General features: G+C 45.8%; 1 protein-coding gene across 1 annotated transcript in view; it reads left to right on the forward strand.

Moving 5' to 3' along the window:
- The first annotated feature begins 2,127 nt into the window (after window positions 1–2,127).
- Window positions 2,128–19,259, forward strand: part of RIN3 (Ras and Rab interactor 3) — a 113,822-nt gene continuing 96,690 nt past the window's right edge. The window contains exon 1 of the mRNA XM_037900852.2: window positions 2,128–2,414. Within this exon, the coding sequence (XP_037756780.1) occupies window positions 2,368–2,414 (47 nt within the window). The 5' untranslated portion in view covers window positions 2,128–2,367. The remainder of the gene's footprint in view (window positions 2,415–19,259) is intronic.

Consider the following 19,259-nt stretch of genomic DNA (forward strand, 5'->3'; position numbering starts at 1 on the left):
TGGATGTTACTGACACGTGGTGAGTTCTACTGCTTTCCTTGGGCAAATATATTTGTTCTTCAAAAGTGTCTCTCTGAGCCTTTATGTATGGCATGTGAGGCAAGATTATGAACTGTGTGAGAGGCCAGGAAACATCTGAGCCCCTTCCCATTGGTGGAAGAGTTTAACAAGGGCTTCTGGGAGCCTGGTCATTGAATGGAACATGAAACTCAGCTTCCAGCTGCTGAAAAGTGAGGCTGAATTCTGAAAAAGCCCAAGGTCATTCCAGGGTTTGGCCAGTGGGCAGGTAGAATCCAGCTGTTTGGGTGGAGTTTTTTGCGATGCATTTATGAGTTTGTTCAAATCCAGAACCCAAAGTGAAACTCGAATGGTGCCAGCTTGGTGAAACAAAACTGAGGCAAAGTTTCACTCATACCCCTGTGAATATAACTTGAACTGCTTTGCTCCAACCTTCACAATCAAGGAAAGGGCCCAGAAAAGGGCTACATGACTGATTAAAGGTCTGGAAAACATGCTTTCCAATGTCGGACTATCAAAGCTCAATTTGTTTAGTTTTATCCAAGAAAATTATAAGAGGTGACTTGATCATGGTCTACAATTACCTGCACAGGGAGGAGTTTTCTGATAGCAAACAGTGCTGTAATCTAGCAGAAAAAGACATAAACTACCCAGTGGCCAGAAGCTGAAGCTAGACAAATTCAGATTACAAATAAGGTAAAAAGTTTTAATGGAGCATTAGAACAATTTAGCGACAAACGTGGTGGATTCTCCATCACTCGAAGTCTTAAGGCAAGACTGGATATCTTTCTAAAAGAAATGCTATAACTCAAACAGAATTTATGGGCTTGATGCAGAAATTACTGGGTGAAGTTCTTTGGTTTGTGTTACGAAAGAAGTCAAAAGAGATGGCCAAATGGTCCCCTCTGACCTTAAAAAATCTATTACTCTACCAATCACACCAGGCCTGATTCTGCTGTCATTGCACTTAATGTCAAAACTCTTAGGGACTTCAAAGGGTGCAGAACTGGGCCAATATTCTATAGTGAACCCTAAACAGTTGCCCTGATGCCAAGACACCAATGACTGCTAGTTCTTACCATTTGCTGCTGTGGCCTGCTCTGCACAGCCTGGTTGCTTTTCTCTGTCCCTACACTGACCACCTCCTCAAGACCTGGCACATGCATCCCAAGGATAAGAGAGGAAAAGTAACCTTTGCTCCTCTCTGTCTCTTATGTTGCTGCTCCCCTCAGCTCCCTGCCCAGCATAGCTCCCATTTCAACCCGATTATTTCCATTATACATTTTCCCGAACTGGAATATTTGCTAACAGGAATACCAGCCCGATCTGAATATCCGCATATCTGCCAGTCCCTAAGGTGCACACGCAGCCCTTCTGTGTTCAGTACAGTTCCAGTGCTTCAGATACTGTAAGCAAGCATGGCTACTGTAACTGGGTTAATAATCCACTTGAGTAATTCCAGGTCAAATATCCTCTCGGAGTAGAGCTTTTATGTCAAGGACAGTAGTTCTCTTAGTAGCTTCACTGTAATAGCAACATCCCTTCATTACCCTTTGCACGCAGTGGGGACCTGGTTGAAAAGCTCTACTTGTATATAAATCTCCCCACTGTATTTTCCACTGCATGCATCCGATGAAGTGAGCTGTAGCTCACCAAAGCTTCTGCTCAAATAAATTGGTTAGTCTCTGAGGTGCCACAAGTACTCCTTTTCTTTTTGCGGATACAGACTAACACGGCTGCTACTCTGAAACCGGTACTTCTCCAGTGCTAGGCGCCTCTTTCCCTCAGGTCCTATGTAAACATAAAGGTTTCCAGACTCCATCTGGTTCCAGTTACTCACTCAATACAAATACACCCGCTTTAGGAATTTGCAGAAGGAGACTTACCGCCCTTGCATTGCCTTAGCAAATCCTTTGCAAAGCGCTCTGCTGCCCCTGATATACCTGTCGCTTTGCAAAATTGATTCCCCCCTTGCCAGAGATTAACAATTCCGGGCCCTTCTTCCTCATAGTCTGAGCCAAAGTTCACTACTAAAAATGGCTTTATTAACCGCACCCCCCCCCCCTTGACCACCAAGGACTGCCTCTTCCTGAAATCCCCTGTTCGTATAAATACAGGAAGTAGAAAGAAGAGAGGCTAAAAGCGGTTTTCTCTCACTTCAGTACTTAGTCCACTGTCCCCCTGGTACTACTGAGGCAGAAACTGGTATTAAATCGCCTCCCGCAACAGCTTCCCAGCAATAAACCCTCAGGATGCGGCGGCTTCGCCCAGGGATGGGAAGGGAGTGCTGTCTGCACAAAGGAGATCTAACGCCATTCTGAAAGAGAAAGTCTCGCACCGTTCGCTGTAATGATGAAAACACCGGCCGAAGCGGAGGGGGCCTGGGGTCTCGCAGGGTAAGTCTCGAACCTTTGGCCACTGCAAGTTTTGAACACGAATTTTGCCTCGCTCGCTGCTTTTTTTGGGTTTTTTTGGACAAAGGGCTCTCGGCTCCATTCAGAGGCAGCTGGGGCAGCTGTCAGCCGGGTTCACCCGGGCGCTCTGCCCTTCCTTGAGCGCCCGGGTGCCTATGGAAACGAAACGCGAGGAAGTGATGTGCGGAGCAAAGGCAGGTATTTGGGGAGGGAAGCAAGAGGGTGAGCTGCCGCTGTAAAAAGTGTGCACCGGGGAGTCCCGTGCTCGTGCCAACAGGGCACATCTCTTCCAGCAGACTTGGTCTGAGTTCACCCAAATGCTGAAACAATGAATCAGGGCCCAATTCTGCCACATGCCGCTCACTCCGGCTCTGATCCAGCTTTGCATTTTCGTGCACGCTTAACCGTAAGCACCTGCGCAGGCCCCCGACCCCAGCGAGACGCCAGGCACGGGAAAGTTAGGGTCCCGCTCGGGTGCTTTTCTGGCGGGCGGCAGCCTGCTCCGCGCCTGGCAGGATCAAGCCCGAAGAGGAGGTAAGCAAGCTGGTCTTCGGATATGGAAAAAGTCCAATTTCAAGGGCCGATTGGCAGCCACCCAAGTATCCGCTCTGTTGAAAAGTCCCCGCTGAAGCTGGGCATTCCTGTTTCCTATGCAAAACAATCAGGGGGAAATGACATAACTGCTGCCCCCTCCGGTTACCCAAAGGGAAACCCATAACGTCCCAGGTATTGTGCGGGCCTCTTATCAGGCTGACACACTCCTTTACTGTTTCCCATCGCCAAAGGCTCCCGGATATCCCGGTGATGGGGGTGGTAGAAGAATCGGGATCGGGACAGCCAAGGAAGGGCTACAAATACGTTTGCATTATCAAACAGCAGACCCTTGTTCCATTGTGTGACCCGAGAAGCCAGGGGAATTGCCCTTAATGTACCAACAGTGGCTTGCGGCCAAAGGGATACAAAGATGTGTGTACACGTGGAGAGGAGGTTTGGGGGAACGCTGCTCTTGAAGTATCGCCGTGATTTTAAGCATTGTGGGTATATCCCGGCTCCAGATACTTCAGGCTGGATTATGCAACCTTTATTCACATGGATGAACACTTTTACTCCCACTTAAACTGGTAGATTCATTCATGTAGGGAAGTGATCACTAAGTGAGCGAGGGCTCCACACTCTGGCCCTTAGAGCTGGTTGAATGACTTTTCTTTAACCGTGGTATCTTGCCTTTGCAATATTAAAATGTTTCCCCAATTGATATGAGCAAGGTTTGTTTCCGTTCCAGATTTCACTTTTCATATTACTTTGTTCAACTTAATGCTAAACAATAAAGGACAAGGTTTACACAGTAACAAGATACAAAGCCAGGTTTCAGAGTAACAGCCGTGTTAGTCTGTATTCGCAAAAAGAAAAGGAGTACTTGTGGCACCTTAGAGACTAACCAATTTATTTGAGCATGAGCTTTCGTGAGCTACAGCTCACTTCATCGGATGCATACTGTGGAAACTGCAGAAGACATTATATACACAGAGACCATGAAACAATACCTCCTCCCACCCCACTCTCTTGCTGGTAATAGCTTATCTAAAGTGATCATCAAGCTGGGCCATTTCCAGCACAAATCCAGGTTTTCTCACCCTCCGCGCCCCCCCCCCCCAAACTCACTCTCCTGCTGGTAATAGCTTATCCAAAGTAGGGAGAGTGGTCACTTTGGATAAGCTATTACCAGCAGGAGAGTGAGTTTGTGTGTGTGTGTTTTTTGAGAAAAAAGGTGGGGGGGGGGTGAGAAAACCTGTATTTGTGCTGGCAATGGCCCACCTTGATTTTCATGCACGTTGTAAGGAGAGTGGTCACTTTGGATAGGCTATTACCAGCAGGAGAGTGAGTTCGTGTGTGTGGTTTTTGGAGGAGGGTGAGGGGGTGAGAGAACCTGAATTTGTGCAGGAAATGGCCCACCTTGATTATCATACACATTGTGAAGAGAGTGGTCACTTTGGATGGGCTATTACCAGCAGGAGAGTGAGTTTGTGTGTGGGGGGCGGAGGGTGAGAAAACCTGGATTTGTGCTGGAAATGGCCCAACTTGATGATCACTTTAGATAAGCTATTACCAGCAGGAGAGTGGGGTGGGAGGAGGTATTGTTTCATGGTCTCTGTCTATATAATGTCTTCTGCAGTTTCCACAGTATGCATCCGATGAAGTGAGCTGTAGCTCACGAAAGCTCATGCTCAAATAAATTGGTTAGTCTCTAAGGTGCCACAAGTCCTCCTTTTCTTTTTGAAGATACAAAGCAAATAGACTGGTTATTCAGATGATCAGTGGAGACCCAAGAGGGCAACTTATTAGATGCTGTTGTAAAGGAATAAATATGCACTTTATAGATATTTCCTGCATCCATGATAGTTAAGGTACCAGCTATCAAGAAATGAGATGTATTAGGCTCTTTATCTCTTTCTCAGCTCAGCTGAAAGGATCCACGTTTGCATAGCAGAAAGATTTGCTTTCAGTTTAGAGTTTCATGGGGAAGTAAATACATCACAGAACAGTGATTTGGAGCGAAATAAAGCTGCTTTCAGGGATAATGCAAAGTGAATGTGTTCCCCTATCTTGTTCAGATACTTGCATTGGTTAGATTTATTAGGAACACATTTGATTTTACTTTTTTTTCAACTTACAGTCTCCCCTTCTTATCAATAAATCCCGACTTGTAGACAGTAACTTCCATATTAGGAAATTCCTGGTATCACTAACTCTTCCGATTTGTCACACAATTCCTGAAGACCTGTAATGTGATATTTATAATATATAATTTGTGGCCTCTTGCCTGACACACTACAGAATTAAGAACTTGTATGTGTGGTGCCCAACTCATTTCCTATTACAACCACATGGAATAGAGCAGGGGTCGGCAACCTTTCAGAAGTGGAGTGCCGAGTCTTCATTTATTCACTCTAATTCAAGGTTTCGCGTGCCAGTAATAATAATCCATGTGATCCATGCTGAGCTGTGCCCCCTTTGGCCCTGTCTGCACCCCTCACTGCCCCAGGCTGGGGCCAGAGGGCCACAGCTGGGGGCGGCTGCAGAGCCCCGGGCCAGCGGCCGGAACCCCAGGCCGGCAGCAGAGCCCCCGGGACCGGTGGCCGTGACCCGGGGCTGGCAGCGGGCTGAGCGGGGCCGGCGGACGGAACCCCGGCTGGCAGGGGGCCGGCAGACAATACCCCAGGCCGGCAGCGGAGCCCCCCGGACTGGTGGCCAGGACCCGGGCAGTGTGAGTGCCACTGAAAATCAGCTCGTGTGCCGCCTTTGGCACGCGTGCCATAGGTTGCCTACCCCTGGAATAGAGCATAGAAATCACAAAATGTTTATGGAAAATATTAAAAAGCTGCATTTTACATTTTTCAAAACAACTTTAATATGATGGAAGACGAGTTTCTGGTGAAGGATAGGGACCTGATTTTAAAATTCTGTGCATAAAGAAATGCATATGCAATTGACCAAACAATCTTCTTAATTGCATATACCAATGCAGTATATGAGTCCGCAGGTGGCTGGCTAAATCCATAGTAGGCCAGTCATATGCAGAACGTCTGTGTACAATTACAGTATCTGTGTGAATATGGAACACACACAAGTGCACTTGCAATTTACAAAGTATCAATCCCTAGAAATGGCATCAGAATCAGCCCTGTGTAATCTAAATCAGTAAATATGGACATTTTTCCAGAAATGTGAGAGAGGTGCTGAAGGGATTACTGGTCCAGAGACTGGATTAATAGGTCCTTAGAGAGATGTCTGGGGAGAAGGGTAGCTAGGAGCTGCATAGCAGCCAACCTAATCAAAGTCTTTAAGAAAGGGATACAGGAGGAACTAGGAAATTATACACCAGTAAATCTGACCTAGAGTCAGGCAAGTTCCTAGGAAAATTAACAAGTGATGAGATCACAAAACATCTGGAGAAATGTGAGCTGATCAAAACTAGGGAGCATGGTTTCATAAAAAGTTACATGCTTTGACTCCAACATCTGGCAAATTTCTGGAGGAGATAATGAAGAGAGCAGACAAGAGCTAAGTGAGAAACATAACGTGCAGTACTTGCATATTAAATCGTCATTTTGGAAAATAGATGGATGGGGACTTGGAATGAGTTATGGAGGTTTTCACTTATGGGTCACCAATCTGCATCCAGTTTAGTTCTCCAGTGACTCAGTTTTCTGTGTGAAATGAATTGATGGTCTCAGTCCACTTCTTCGTGACAATTGGCCCTGGCACAAAACACACCATCACAATCGGCACTAACTTTGTACCCATGTGGCCAAGAACTGAATGATCTGGAAACTGAATTACCTTCATAGTTTCATAGATTTTAAGGTCAGAAGGGACCATTATGATCTTCTAATGTGACTTGCTGCATAACACAGGCCAAAGAACCTCACCCAGTAATTTCTGCATCAAGGCCATAATTTCTGTTTGAGCTATAACTTTTAGAAGGATTGTCTCATCAGGTCAAGTTGAGACACGTTGCAAAGGAGGACTGAAAAAGCCAGCAATGGTGCTGCCTGGGCTGTGTGTGTTGTGTAATTAAACAAAGATCATATCTCTAGGACCATCAGTAGGGCACATCTCACCAGCACTAAAAAACAGAAGTAATATGCATTTTAAAAAACCCTCAGCAGTCCTCAATTCACCAGGGTCCTGATCCAAAGCTCACTGAAGTCCATGGAAAGATTCCTATTAACTCCAGTGAGCTTTGGACCAGGCCCAAAGTTCCACTTAGTAAGCTAGTACTCAAGTATCCAACTACCACATGCGATGTATCTTCTCGGAATGGAGAAGGAAGGAACTGGTCTGATGGTTACAGATAAATTGCTATGGTGAAATGTTATAAGTCATGGTGGAGAAAGGGGGCAAGCAAGCAGTGCCTAGATTAATGTTTTCCATTCTGACTGTAAATGACTCATAGCGGTGGTGGGCAACCTGCAGGGACATGCTGGCTGCCACTTCCCGCAGCTCCCATTGGCTGGGAACAGAGAACTGCGGCCACAGGGAGCTGCGGGCGGCTGTGCCTGCAGACAGTCAATGTAAATAAACTCTCTTGCAGCCCGCCAGTGGATTACTCTGATGGGCCGCGTGCGGCCAGCACGTTCCTGCAGGTTGCCTACCACTGATTTATAGGAAAGAAAATACCACCACCGAGACTTACGTGTTAGTATGTAAGACCAAACTTAGAAGATTGCTATAAAGATGGAAAGAAGAGATGATATCAAAATAAATCTGCCATGGATGGGTTAAGAGTTTGGACAGGAAATGCCTCATGAAGTTAATTTTAGATAAACACAAAGCATATCTGCACCTGTGTCACTGCAGCCTGTGATCTTATCAGGTATCACAAGCTAAGCAGGGCTGTCTCTGGTCAGTATTGGGGAAGTGATGCTGGAGGGAGTCCTGCCTCTGACTCAGTGTTGAAGTGATGCCTCAGCATGGTACTAACTAGGGGACCCTGTGAGACTAGATGGTCTGTCTTTGAGAAGATGAACAGAACTGAGCTCCTAATGGCCACTGCGTGGCTCCTGAGGGCCCAGTATTTCTGTTCACAAAATTGGGGGGCATTAACCTAAGCTTCCTGTGCACATTCTAGTTCAACTAATTACATTCTGCTTATCGAAATTTCCACTGCCGAATTAACTAAATATAGCATTCTTCACTTCCTGGCCTAAATTGCTGGGTGCTGTTTAACAGTTTTTGTGCTCCATCCAGAAGTCAGGCAATGGTGGGTGAAATAATGTGGGTCTGTGTGTGTACGTATACTGATATTACATGCATGTGGAATCTTTAGTGGTGTAGTGTGAGATAAAGCTTTAATCAGCATGAGTTTCAGATGGTGGCATTATTCTTCAGTGTGCATTATTCATCATGCCGTTGTGCATTTTGTGTTGATACATGCCAGGTATTTTACAGAAAATCTATTTTATATAGTTTTTACCTATTATATAGAAACTTTGTTTGTGTCCCTCGACTAGTAAAGCCAGGTGGCTTAGTTTCCCAGAATCCAATCATAAAGATGTTGAGGGAGCCATAAAGATCTCTTAAAAATTACCTGAAATATATACATCAAGATGTCTCTCTTTTAAGGTCTTAATATCTGAAGACTACCCATTGGAAAGTGGGGAATGTCCACTTTCCAATGGCACAGCATTTCCCATTTAGATTTCTAGAGAATAGTGAGTTATTGGACCTGAACCTGAAACTAAAACTAAATATTGTCCAATCTCAGCTTTGGACTAGGGCAGTCAATTAATCGCAGTTAACTCATGCAATTAGCGCAAAACAAATTAACTAGATTTAAAAACATAGTCGCGATTAATTGCAGTCCTGAACAGGTGTTTTCACGGCACTGTTATAGCCAGTGTTGCAAGATATTTATGTGCCAGATATACAAAACATTCGAATGCCCTTTCATGTTTCGACCACCATTCCAGAGGACATACTTCCATGCTGATGATGCTCATTAAAAAAATAATGCATTAAGTAAGTTTGCGATTGAACTCCTTGGGGGAGAATGGTATGTCTCCTGCTCCATGGTTTTACCTGCATTCTGCCACCTATTTCATGTTATGGCAGTCTCGGATAATAACCCAGCATATGTTGTTCAATTTAAGAACACTTTCACTGCAGATTTGACAAAACGCAAAGAAGGTACCAATATAAGATTTCTAAAGATAGCCACAGCACTTGACCCAAGGTTTACAAATCTGAAGTGTCTTCCAAAAGCTGAGAGGGACAAGGTGTGGAATATGCTGTCAGAAGTATTAAAAGAGCAAGGCTCCAATGCAGAAACTACAGAACCCGAAGCACCAAAAAAAGAAAATCTGCCTTCTGTTGGTGGCATCTAACTCAGATGATGCAAATGAAGGTGTGTCACTCCGCACTGCTTTGGATCGTTATCAAGCAGAACCCACCTGTTCTCACTTTCAGGCAGGGCCGGCTCTAGGTTTTTTGCCACCTCAAGCAAAAAATTTGCCACTCCGAGAGCGCAACTGCCCAAGCAACAACAACAAAAAAAGGCTGGTGGGAATGCCGCCCCTGGAATTGTGCTGCCCCAATCATGTGCTTGCTTTGCTGGTGTCTAGAGCTGGTCCTGCTTTCAGGTAACCTTGTAAATAAGAAGCAGGCAGCAGTATCTCCCGTAAATGTAAACAAACTTGTTTGTCTTAGTGATTGGCTGAACAAGAAGTAGGACTGAGTGGACTTGTAGGCTCTAAAGTTTTACATTGTTTTGTTTTTGAGTGCAGTTATGTTAAAAAAAATCTATATTTGTAAATGGCACTTTCACGATAAAGAGATTGCGCTACAGTACCTGTATGAGGTGAACTGAAAACCACTATTTCTTTGATCTTTTTTACAGTGCAAATATTTGTAATCAAAAATAAGTGAGCACTATACACGTTGTATTCTGTGTTGTAATTGAAATCAATCTATTTGAAAATTGTAGAAAAACATCCACAGTATTTATAATAAATAATTCAAATAATAATTGGTATTCGGCTATTGTTTAATAGTGCAATTAAAACTGCAATTAATCATGACTATATTTTTAATCTCACAATTAATTGTGATTTTTATTTAATTGTTTGACAGCCCTACTTTGGACCAATGTAATTTTGGAAGTGGAGAGAGGAGGAATTCTGGATGTGGGGGGCAGGAGGAACTATTTCTCTGGCCGGCTAGTTAAAAAGAAAAGGCAGCTCTTTGAACCTGCTCTGGGATTTGGAATGTTAAACTAAATCCTGGTGCAGATGGATCAGTGGGGAGAATGTAAGTGAGGTCATCAAAGGTGCATGATGTATGTAGTTTATCACAATTCCACAATTTATCATGTAGATATCACCTTCATGTAGGGAGGTGTGTGTGTTTGTTTGTGTAGCACTTTGTGAGCCTTGATGGATGACTGGTACTGTGGAAATATAAAATATTGTCATGAGATTTAGGAGAAAATATATATTTAGCAAGAATTCTCTAAGCCACCTTGGGCAATTAGGAGTCACTTCCGTGAAATCCCTAGTGCAAGTTAGTGTTGCAGTCAAAAAAGAAATTGCCCCAAGTCAGCAGTAATGATTCTATTATTTTCAGGGATGTTTAGATCAGAGTTAGTATGCTGTACCCAACGTGGGGCACCAGGAAAAAGGACACTGAAGAACTAGCACAGGTCCAGAGGAAGGACTGAGACAGGAATAATTAGGACACTCAGAGGTCAATCCATTGAGAAAATACAGTTAAGATCCAATATGCCTGAAGTTTTTAAGATGCTGAAGGAGCCAATGCAAAGACATAGATTTGCCTTTTGAATGCTCATGGACCAAAACCAAGAACACAGACAATGGAAAAAGAAAATATATGCATGTAAAGGAGTGAGCTTCAGGGTTATTGGAAGCAATCAATCCAGAGACATGTTAAAACAAATGAAACAGGTACTACAATAGAGGTTTCAGGGAGAGGGGTATGGTCTGAGCATTGGTCTGAGAACCAGGAACTCATCAATTCTAATCCTAACGCTGACACTAACTCCCTATCTGATATTGGAGAAGTCATTTAAGCCAACATTTTCAAACTTGGGTAACTAAAGTTAGGTACTCACAGTTAATTCCATGGTTAGGGCCAGATTCTCTCCTGGACCAAGATCTTCTTGGTGCAGGGAGGAGCAGGAACTAGAGCAAGCCAGTTTCTCCTCCCTGATTGTGCAATCACAGCACCTCTGGCCCCTGCCCCTAGGCACTAATTTAACTTACCATAGCTGACAAAAGGCCCTACAGGACCACTTTCCAGATGAGAATTTGCAGCATGCCATCCACCTCCTCCTTCTCCCACCCTACCCGCTTACTGGGGGCTGACTGGGGGATGGTTGATATAGGAGATGTCTCTATCAGCTTTATACATGCAGAGGGATTTCTCTTTAGAGCAGGTGTGGCCAGATTCCAGCCATTTTGTGGCACCCAGGTTTAAGGGGAAGGGGCCTTGTCCTCCTGTATGCTGCACATTGGAGAGCTTTTCATGGTACTGAAATACAAATAAATAATAGACCCCTACATAAGTGGGGTGATTTTTAGCAACAGTAAATACCTCTGAAAATCAGTTCCCCTTATTTAGGTGCTGTTTGATCTTAGCCTCTTTGTACCTCCCTTGTCCCAAATGTAAATAAAAATGGGATACCGACATCCAAAGAGCATTGTGAGGGTTCATTCAAGTTCAGAAAGAGCTTAGAAGATGAGGAGTGCTAAGCAATATTGTTGTTTAAAATGATACTTTGAACAAGCAGAGTCTCCTTCATGCAGCAGTTCCTTCCATTAGATTCTCAGGTGCCATATACACTAGTTAATCAGCAAGACCCATAGTGGAGATTCTGTTAACCTGCAATTCAATCTCTATTTTAGAACACACCAGTAATTCACTTCTGCGGGAGTATCAGGTGTTCATTCCCACCGCTGTGGCACCTCCTTGTGGTCATGTCTGGGGAATAGCTCTCGACCAGCCTGATGCCCACTCGGGTCTTGTGTGGGGTAGACACCCCATGACATACCTTCGGGGTAAGGATGCCTTCTCCCCTGGATTCAGAGTAACAGCCGTGTTAGTCTGTATTCGCAAAAAGAAAAGGAGTACTTGTGGCACCTTAGAGACTAACCAATTTATTTGAGCATAAGCTTTCGTAAATTGGTTAGTCTCTAAGGTGCCACAAGTACTCCTTTTCTTTCTCCCCTGGAGTTGCCAAAGCTGGCCCCCAGGTCATCTCGCTCCTGCTCCAGGTCACCTACCATGAGAAAAGCAGTCCACTCTTCTCCTCCACGGTATCCTGAAACTTTTCTATCTAGAATTCTAAGTCTTGTGATGCCACTTCCAAGGCTTGCTCTGCAGGTACTAACTTCTCTGGTAGCTTTTGCCCTTGCTCCACAGACTCTCCCCACACCTTTCTCTAAGGGTCTGAGTTCCCACTGTATTTTGGTTTCCCTCCATCTTTGTCCCTGTATCCTTTAACTTTATCTGTAAGGGACTCTGTCTTTCAGTTTCTTCTCCCCCTCTGTCTTCACAACCCCCTTCTCTACTGCAGCCGTGCCCATGCTGTGGTCCACTAATCTTTTCTTCGGGTTCTTAGTTGGGATCCTGCCTTTCCCTGAGCTACAGTTCTATTGTTTGTAATGGCAATGCCCCTTCACATGTCCTCGCTCCCCACAGGAAAAACAGATGCTGGCCATCCCCCCGGCCCCTGCTATCTCAACAGGTTGGATGCCCTGGATTTTCCTGCATTCCCTCCTTTAGGGTAGGACTTCTTATTTCTGTACCGGCAGGGGCACTCTCTTCTAAGGCGTAACATTGCCTTGGCTGAACTTCTGGCCTCCTGGCCCCAGAACTTCCTTTCCACTCCTGACCCTTAAGGCCCCTGCTCATGTCCTGCAGGATCCTGAATAAATATTCCTGCTCCTCTGCCAACTTCACCGACTAACCCTGTAAGTACACCTGTGCCTCCCATTGTCTCTGCTGCTTTTCCACGACCTGTCTGAGTACAGTCTGGATCCCGCTCTGCTGTTTATTGGCCGCCTTCAGCGAGAGCAGTAACTCTGGGGTCCACTTGGGGAGGGCGCACTTGCCTTCAGCAAAGCACACAGCAGCTCCATTGTCCCTTCGCTTCTTCTCTACTACAGCCTCTCCCACTCCACTTGTATTGGGGTGATCGTCTGCCTGCAATTTGACAGGGAGCTCCGTACTCACTGCTGTGGCGCCTCCTTGTGGCCACAGCTGGGGAATAGCCCTCGACCCGTCTGATGTCCATTCAGGCCTTGTGGCATGTAGACACCCCTTCACAAAGAGGTTTAATGTAAAGGTGATGAGATCAAGACACCTCTGTTTGTTTTCTCAACTTCTTTCCTGCAAGATGGAGGGGTGAGGAGTGTGTTGGACAACAATCAGTGTTTTCCTTCCTGGGTAGTTTTTGGCCAATATGTTTGGTTTGGAAGGGATTTGAGCCTCCTTTATCATGTATTTTAACACGCAAAAAATGTTCAGCCGCTGATGTCTGAATTGCCTTTTAACGCAGCTGGACATATGAGAACATGGCTACTAAAATTTGAGGCACAATTGGTAATTGGGGGACTTAATATGTTGGATTTGCCAAACCAAAGCCTACTAACTCCCTTAGAATGCTGGTGAGGAAGAACTAGACTAGCTGCTGTGCTACTGGAACCTATAGGGCGTGGCAGGAAGCCCATGAAAGTTAGTGGAATGACTCCCATTGACTTCAGTGCGCTTTGCCAGAAGCTAGGACTGGATGACGGGATGGATCACGCAATAATTGCCCTGTTCTGTTCATTCCCTCTGAAGCATCTGGCACTGGCCATTATCGGAAGACAGGATACTGGGCTAGATGGACCATGGGTCTGACCCAGTATGGACGTTCTTATGTTCTTGTGAATTCTGCAGGCCTGGTTCAGGAGTCTAGCTCCAGAGCAAGGAGGATCAAAGTGTCTTCAGTCTCCCAGAGCTTTGAGCACCTGTATGAATGAATGGGATAGAGAGAGAGTGAGGGAATGTGCAGTAGTAGTCTAAAGTACAGATTTAGCCCCTCTCAGAGCTGAAATTTCAGCAAAAGCAGAAATACACTGTGACTCTGAACAGGAAGCTGCTTTTACTACCTAACTTTTCATGAAGTCATAGGAAACTGTGGTTTTTATAAGCTAGTGAAGTAATTTTATAGACTTTGAAATAAAGACAAAAGTAGTAAGAGATCTTTGAGTTAATAGCCTTTTAAAACAGAGGTGTCTGTAGACAAAAATAGATTAAGGGCCTGATTCTGTAAGATTAATGATGTGCATTTATAGAGCACTTTCCATCCTGCAGGCTCCCAAAGCACTCCATGAACATATGAACACAGCACTGTTTACATGCAGCCACCTCTGGGGTGGAGAGCAACAACCAAGTGTTACATAGCATGCTGTACAAGTCTGAGGAGAAGAAAGTTTGATTAAAGACACAGGGGAAAAACCATGTGGCATTTATTTTTTAGACAGGAGAATCAAGACTTTGTCCATCAAACCCTATCCAGACCCTACATTCATACCCTGTAGATTGCATCTTCCTCTGACAGCTGTGCCAAGTTGCAACTTTCAGGGTTGAAACCTCAGGAGGGAGGGTAGGTAGTTTAAGCTCAACTTTTGCACTATTAAACCACCCCGTAGTACTCGGGGACACATAGACCATGCAAAGATGGTTGGAAAATCTACTGGCCAGTGAGAGAGACAGGCAACAATGCTGTAACACATGCTGAGTGGCTGGCCCATATCAGCTGACTGGCTCATAAGGCTGGGGCTGTGGGGCTATAAAATTGCAGTGTAGACATTCAGGCTCAGGCTCGAGTCTGGTGCTGGGACCCCAGGGGCGGGAGGCTCCCAGAGCCCAGTCTCCAGGCTCCAGCCTGAGTCCAGATGTCTAAACTGCAATTTTATAGCCTCAAAGCCAGAGCCCCACAAGCCCGAGTCAGCTGACATGGGCCAGCCACAGGCGTTTGAGTGCAGTGTAGCCATACCTGAGTTGCTAAGGAAGGCACTTACTACTATCCTCTAATTTTTGCATAGAGCCTAATTTCCTGCCTATCTCTCCTCACAGAATCGTGCTGGGCAGCACGGATGCTACCTAAAAAAAACTGAGAACACTCGAACCCAATGGGCCGGATCCTTCCCTCACTTAGACAATGATTCAGCGGAACACTTACGCACCTGCCTATTTATAACTGCCTCATTGAATTGGAGCCTTACACTGGTTCGAATCCAGAGTAGCTCTGCTGAAGTCAGGAGAGTTCCATGGGTAGAGGTGAGGTTAGAATCCGGCCCGGTATGTGCTGTGCACACTTTACAGAGAGAATGCTCTTTAATCTGGTATTTTCCACTGTGAAGTAAAAATGTGGGTTTTATTTTTTTGTCACAAAACAGCAGTGCAAGCAGCTGTGGTCAAGCAAACTGCACGGTTTAAGCTCTGGAAATGTCGCGAAGCTTCAAGCTTCACCAGATGTGGTTACTGCTGTAGCCATAAGCACATTTTTTCTGTCCATCTGCTACCTTTCCGACTTACCTAAACAATTCCAACTCACCCCAGACGCTCGGTCTTTAAATCAATATGAACTCTGAGTTGGGGATACAGGGAGCTGGCATTTCCTTAAAGATTCCATGTGGTGAAGGTTAACGCTTAAAGTGATTTGCTCTGCTTTGGTCAGTACCAAAAATAGTATAAGTCAGATCTTTCCGTGAATGAAAATGATTACTTGAGCGGGAAGAGATTAGCAGATGTGAGCGCTGCATAGCTGATTGTGCTAGTCACATTTTCCTCATGCAAGCCAGGCAGTACTAGGGCATGTAGCTTGTTTAGATGTATATCAGTGTGCCTTTCCCGGTCTTTTGGCATCTTTGCTAAACACAGAATGTATTTGTGCTGGGCAAAACACAGTGGGAAGCGGAAAACCTGGAGTGCAGATGCTGACCTGGCCTGATGTGAAGCCCAGTCAGGGGAGAACACCCTCTGCTGGTCAGGGACAAGTACCTCGTCTTCAGCCTCCTGGCAATTAGGATAACCACCCTGGCTCTGGGCAAGTCACAGCTACAGCCTGGGAAGGGCCCAGATGAAACCTAACGTTTTGGCATTGGTGAGGCCTCATCTGGAGTAGTGTGTCCAGTTTTGGGCCCCACATTACAAGAAGGATGTGGAAAAATTGGAAAGAGTCCAGCGGAGGGCAATAAAAATTATTAGGGGGCTGGAGCACATGATTTATGAGGAGAGGCTGAAGGAACTGGGATTATTTTGTCTGCAGAAGAGAAGAATGAGGGGGGATTTGATAGCTGCTTTCAAGTTCTTGAAAGGGGGTTCCTAAGAGGATGGATCTAGGCTGTTCTCAGTGGGGGGAGATGACAGAACAAGGAGTAATGGTCTCAAGTTGCAGTGGAGGAGGTTTAGGTTGGATATTAGGAAACACTATTTCACTAGGATGGTGGTGAAGCACTGAATGGGTTATCTAGGGAGGTGGTGGAATCTCCTTCCTTAGAGGTTTTTAAGGTCAGGCTTGACAAAGTCCTGGCTGGGATGATTTAGTCGGGGATTGGTCCTGCTTTGAGCAGGGGGTTGGACTAGATGACCTTCTGAGGTCCCTTCCAACCCTGATATTCTATGATTCTATGATTCTAGCCAGAGCGGTTGGCCCCCAGCCGTACTACCAAGAGGGGGTAATATGGACTTAGATGCCAGACCCCTCCCACAGGCAATGCAATCCTCAGATGAGAGAATGGGCCCAGACCATAACATGGTGACCTGTTTCTCGTGTGGGCAACCAGGACACATCTGAAGAGAATGCTCCCTTATGAAATGCAAGTATGCCAAAGTGTGGACAAGCGAAAGCACAGCTCAGAAGAAAGGACTCCCCAAAATAATAGTCCCCATATGGACCAATGGGGTGAAAGCGCCAGGTCTGTTGGATGTAGTCAGACCTTGGTGCAGACTCCCTTGGTCAGGCAGAAAGAACTCCAGGTGAGACAATCTTCCTCCAGGGCACTCATGGGGATGTGAAGGCCCACCATAGCAGATGACTACATTTAACTGCCCTCCTGGTAGCTCTGTCCTCCATATTGGCTATCTTCTTATTATTGGTCGGAAGGGGTGTTAATTTTGGGAGATTATCTGTGAGTAGGAAAACTGGAGACCAGGGCCGCTGACCCAGTCCCAGTGCCTGAGGCAGGCCTGAGACTGGAGGGGCTAGCCAGGTTAAGAGAACTAGGGAACCCCTTTGAGTGGAGTTTGAGGTCCCCGGGACAACCATCCAGGTCACAGATAGGATTGGTCACTGGGGAATTGCCATTGCCAGGTTTAGAAGCTCTGACTCATGACAGATTTTGTCCACGAACAAAAGGTGAGCTGGGCCTACGATTAAATTGCTGCTGGGAATGATGAGGTGATACAACCCCAACACGTGAGACCGTGTCCCACTTTATACTCCTGAGAGAATGCCTATACTGCATCAATTACTGGTACCCTGGATATACCAGCTAGCACATGACATCCCTTGTGCTGGGTACTTAGACTGGGAGAATAGCTTGTCCCAAGCGTTGGCTCATTCTGACTGGCTGAGCTTCCCCCGGGAGGTCAGAAGAATAATGTGCCTCTTGTCCTGAGTGCCAATTAACCACCCCAGGGCTCCCTCAGTGCCACTTCCCCGAATGGAAACTCCCTTAGAACCAATTGGGATGGATATGGTGGATCCCCTGGAGAAAAGTGTGGTGGGATACCAATACAGTCTTGTGATTGTAGGCTATGCCACACAGTACCCAGAGGCCACCCCACTGCACTCTACAAAATGACAGCAGTCACCCCAGAACTTGTGGAACTCTTATCTCCAGTAGGGATCCCCTGAAAAATACTGGTGGGGTACAGAACCAACTTTACATCCCAGGTGATGCAGGAGCTATGCTCCCTATTGAAAATCAAATTGCTAAAAACCTCCATATGTCATCCACAGCTGGACGGTTAGTTGAGAGATTCAACAAAACCATGAAAGAGATGTTAAAAAAACAAATAGGCTCTTCTTGTCCCAAGTATTGGGACCAGCTACTTTCTCCTCTTTTGTTTGCTATAAAGGAGACAGCACAAGCTTCCATTGGATTATCCCCCTTTGAACTATTATTTGGGGGACAGCCTCAAGGAATATTAGCCCCACTATGGAAGGGCTGCAAGAGCAGGACTCAAGGTATCCAACATAGCCAGGAATGTTATCTAACTCAGGAGCGCCGCAAGAAGCCAGGAGCTTTTGCTCTTGAAAATCTGTTGAGAGCCCACCAGGCACAAGAACAACCATACAGCCAGGTGAATGTTTACAGCCTTTCCAACTCAGGGATACAATGATTGCTTGCCAGCACAAAACCCGAGTTGCTAGTCAGATGACAAGGACCTTTTGAAGGGGTTTGTCAGGTTGGCCTCATGGACTACAAGATCCACCTACCTGGGAGGCAGAAAGAACCTAGGCTCTAACATGGGAACCTGCTTAAGCATTGGAAAATCAGAGAGGGGATGTTAATAACTCTTACCTGCCAGAGCCAGAGCTGGGGCTCCAGGTACCCATTTCCCCAAGGCCAGCACAGGTGCAGATAAGTGCCGAACTCCTGTCTGAGCAAAGAGCCCAGGTTTTACCCCTTATTGAGGCCTTCTCCAATGTAGTTTCCTCTGCACCAGGTCAGGCCCAGCTGATACACTGCCACATCGAGACAGTCCTGGGTCAGTGACATAGAGAGACCCCTTGGCCCTTATCACAGAAGATGTGGGAGACTGCTCAGGAGCAGATGCAGGCTACACTGGATCAAGGGTAGTCGAGGAGTTCCAAAGTGACTGGCCAAGTCCCATCATGCTTGTCCCAAAACTTGAAGTTTCAACACACTTCTGCATAGACTTCTGAAAAGTTAATGTGATTTTGACTTTTGATGGATACCCAATGCCACAAGTAGACAAACTTTTGGAACAGGTAGGGCCTGCCAGAACTTTAGAGCTTACAAAAGGGTATTGGCACATCCCCTTGTAACCCACATTGCAAGAAAAAACAGCCTTCTCAACACTCTTCAGGCTCTTCCACTTCCAGACAATGCTCTTTGGCTTACACAGAGAAGCCGCAATATTTCAACGTTTAGTGGACAAGATACTCAGGCCTCATCAGCAATATGCTGCTGCATATTTGGATGACGTTATATACTGCAACCACCTGGGGCTGTTCTCCAGTCCTTGCCTGAAGCAGGTCTCACAGCCAATCTGGCCAAATGGAAACTA

The sequence above is a fragment of the Chelonia mydas genome, chromosome 6 (genome assembly GCF_015237465.2).
Source record: "Chelonia mydas isolate rCheMyd1 chromosome 6, rCheMyd1.pri.v2, whole genome shotgun sequence".
In the NCBI taxonomy this organism is placed as follows: Eukaryota; Metazoa; Chordata; order Testudines; family Cheloniidae; genus Chelonia; species Chelonia mydas.